We start from the raw sequence: 1142 nt of genomic DNA, 5'->3' as shown, positions 1-1142 counted from the left end.
GGCGTATTATCATAGGGATAGCTAGCGACCAGGGCGCCGCCGTGGAGGTTCGCCGAGAGGGCAAAGGGAATGCGCTCGACCCAGCCGCGAATCGCCGCCACCTCCTCCTGCTCCTGCTCCCGTCTCATGGTAAACTGGTCGGGAAAGTTTCGGTTCAGGTCAATGCCGCGGACGTTGAAGCGGCCCGTCCCGCCCAGACACTGCCCCTCAATGGCCGACTCGAAGCCGTCCGGGTTCATGGTGGGCATGATGTGGATGCGCGTGTTCTCCAGCAGGTGCTTCACGTAGGGATCAGTGCCGGCGGTGTACCCGGCGATCAGGTGCTCGATCAGGTGCAGCAGCAGCTCGCGGCCGACTGCCTGCAAAATGACAGAATAAAAAACAAGGGTTGAAAGTGGTGGAAAACACAAGATTAAACTTTTGCAGCAGCTGTGTGCACCAGGAAACACTGCTCAACCACTGCTNAAAACAAGGGTTGAAAGTGGTGGAAAACACAAGATTAAACTTTTGCAGCAGCTGTGTGCACCAGGAAACACTGCTCAACCACTGCTATACCTCATTGCCGTGCATGTTGCCAATGTACTTGAAGTTGGGCTTCAGCAGCGGCTCCTCGCCGGGGTTCTTTGTCACGAGGAGCACCCACAGTTCGCGGCCTAATCACCATCAGTGACAGACAAATAAACATGCGAAAAAGAAGAAAACAAAATCAAGGTTAAAAACAAATGCAACAGAACAACAACACCAACACCTGCTGCTTCGAAAAAAATGCACCAAATCGAAACAAACCAAAAAACAACAGCAGAACTCACCCTGCGCCGACTTGCCAATGCTGTACAGCTGACAGAGCTGCGGAAAGGAGTCGGCAAACTGGCGGAGCAGGCCCTCCATCGCCTCGTAGTGGTGGTAGCCAAAGTCGACGATCTTGTTGCCGTTCTTTGGAGCTGAAGAAGGTCCCTGGAGAAGTCCACTGCTGGCAAAGGTGTCACCACCGGAGTTTCCTCTGAAGGAGCGCACACCAGTGTTGTGGACGGCTGCTCGGGTTTGCAGCTGATGAGCATAGTTTTGCGGTGACAGGTAGGGCTGGTGGTGGTAGCTGCCGGTGATGTACTGATCTGATGACCCTCTGACCATCTTGATGGCCA

At 54.2% G+C, this 1142-nt stretch overlaps 1 protein-coding gene across 1 annotated transcript; it reads right to left on the bottom strand.

The window, feature by feature from the left end:
* Window positions 1–5: 5 nt before the first annotated feature.
* LOC108357493 (carboxypeptidase D-like) lies at window positions 6–888 on the bottom strand (the record flags this gene model as incomplete). The annotated part of the gene is made up of 3 exons (XM_017608566.1): window positions 810–888; window positions 556–653; window positions 6–359 (listed from the first exon to the last, which is right to left on the bottom strand). Coding segments are annotated over exons 1-3 (531 nt in total), but the record flags the coding sequence as incomplete, so codon positions are not given.
* Between the last annotated feature and the right edge of the window lie 254 nt (window positions 889–1142).

The sequence above is a fragment of the Rhagoletis zephyria genome, unplaced genomic scaffold (genome assembly GCF_001687245.7).
Source record: "Rhagoletis zephyria isolate East Lansing unplaced genomic scaffold, Rhagoletis_zephyria_1.1 Rzeph_scaffold_78575, whole genome shotgun sequence".
NCBI lineage: Eukaryota > Metazoa > Arthropoda > Insecta > Diptera > Tephritidae > Rhagoletis > Rhagoletis zephyria.
Note: the sequence above shows the minus strand (reverse complement) of the source record. Positions and strands in the feature narration are given on the sequence as shown.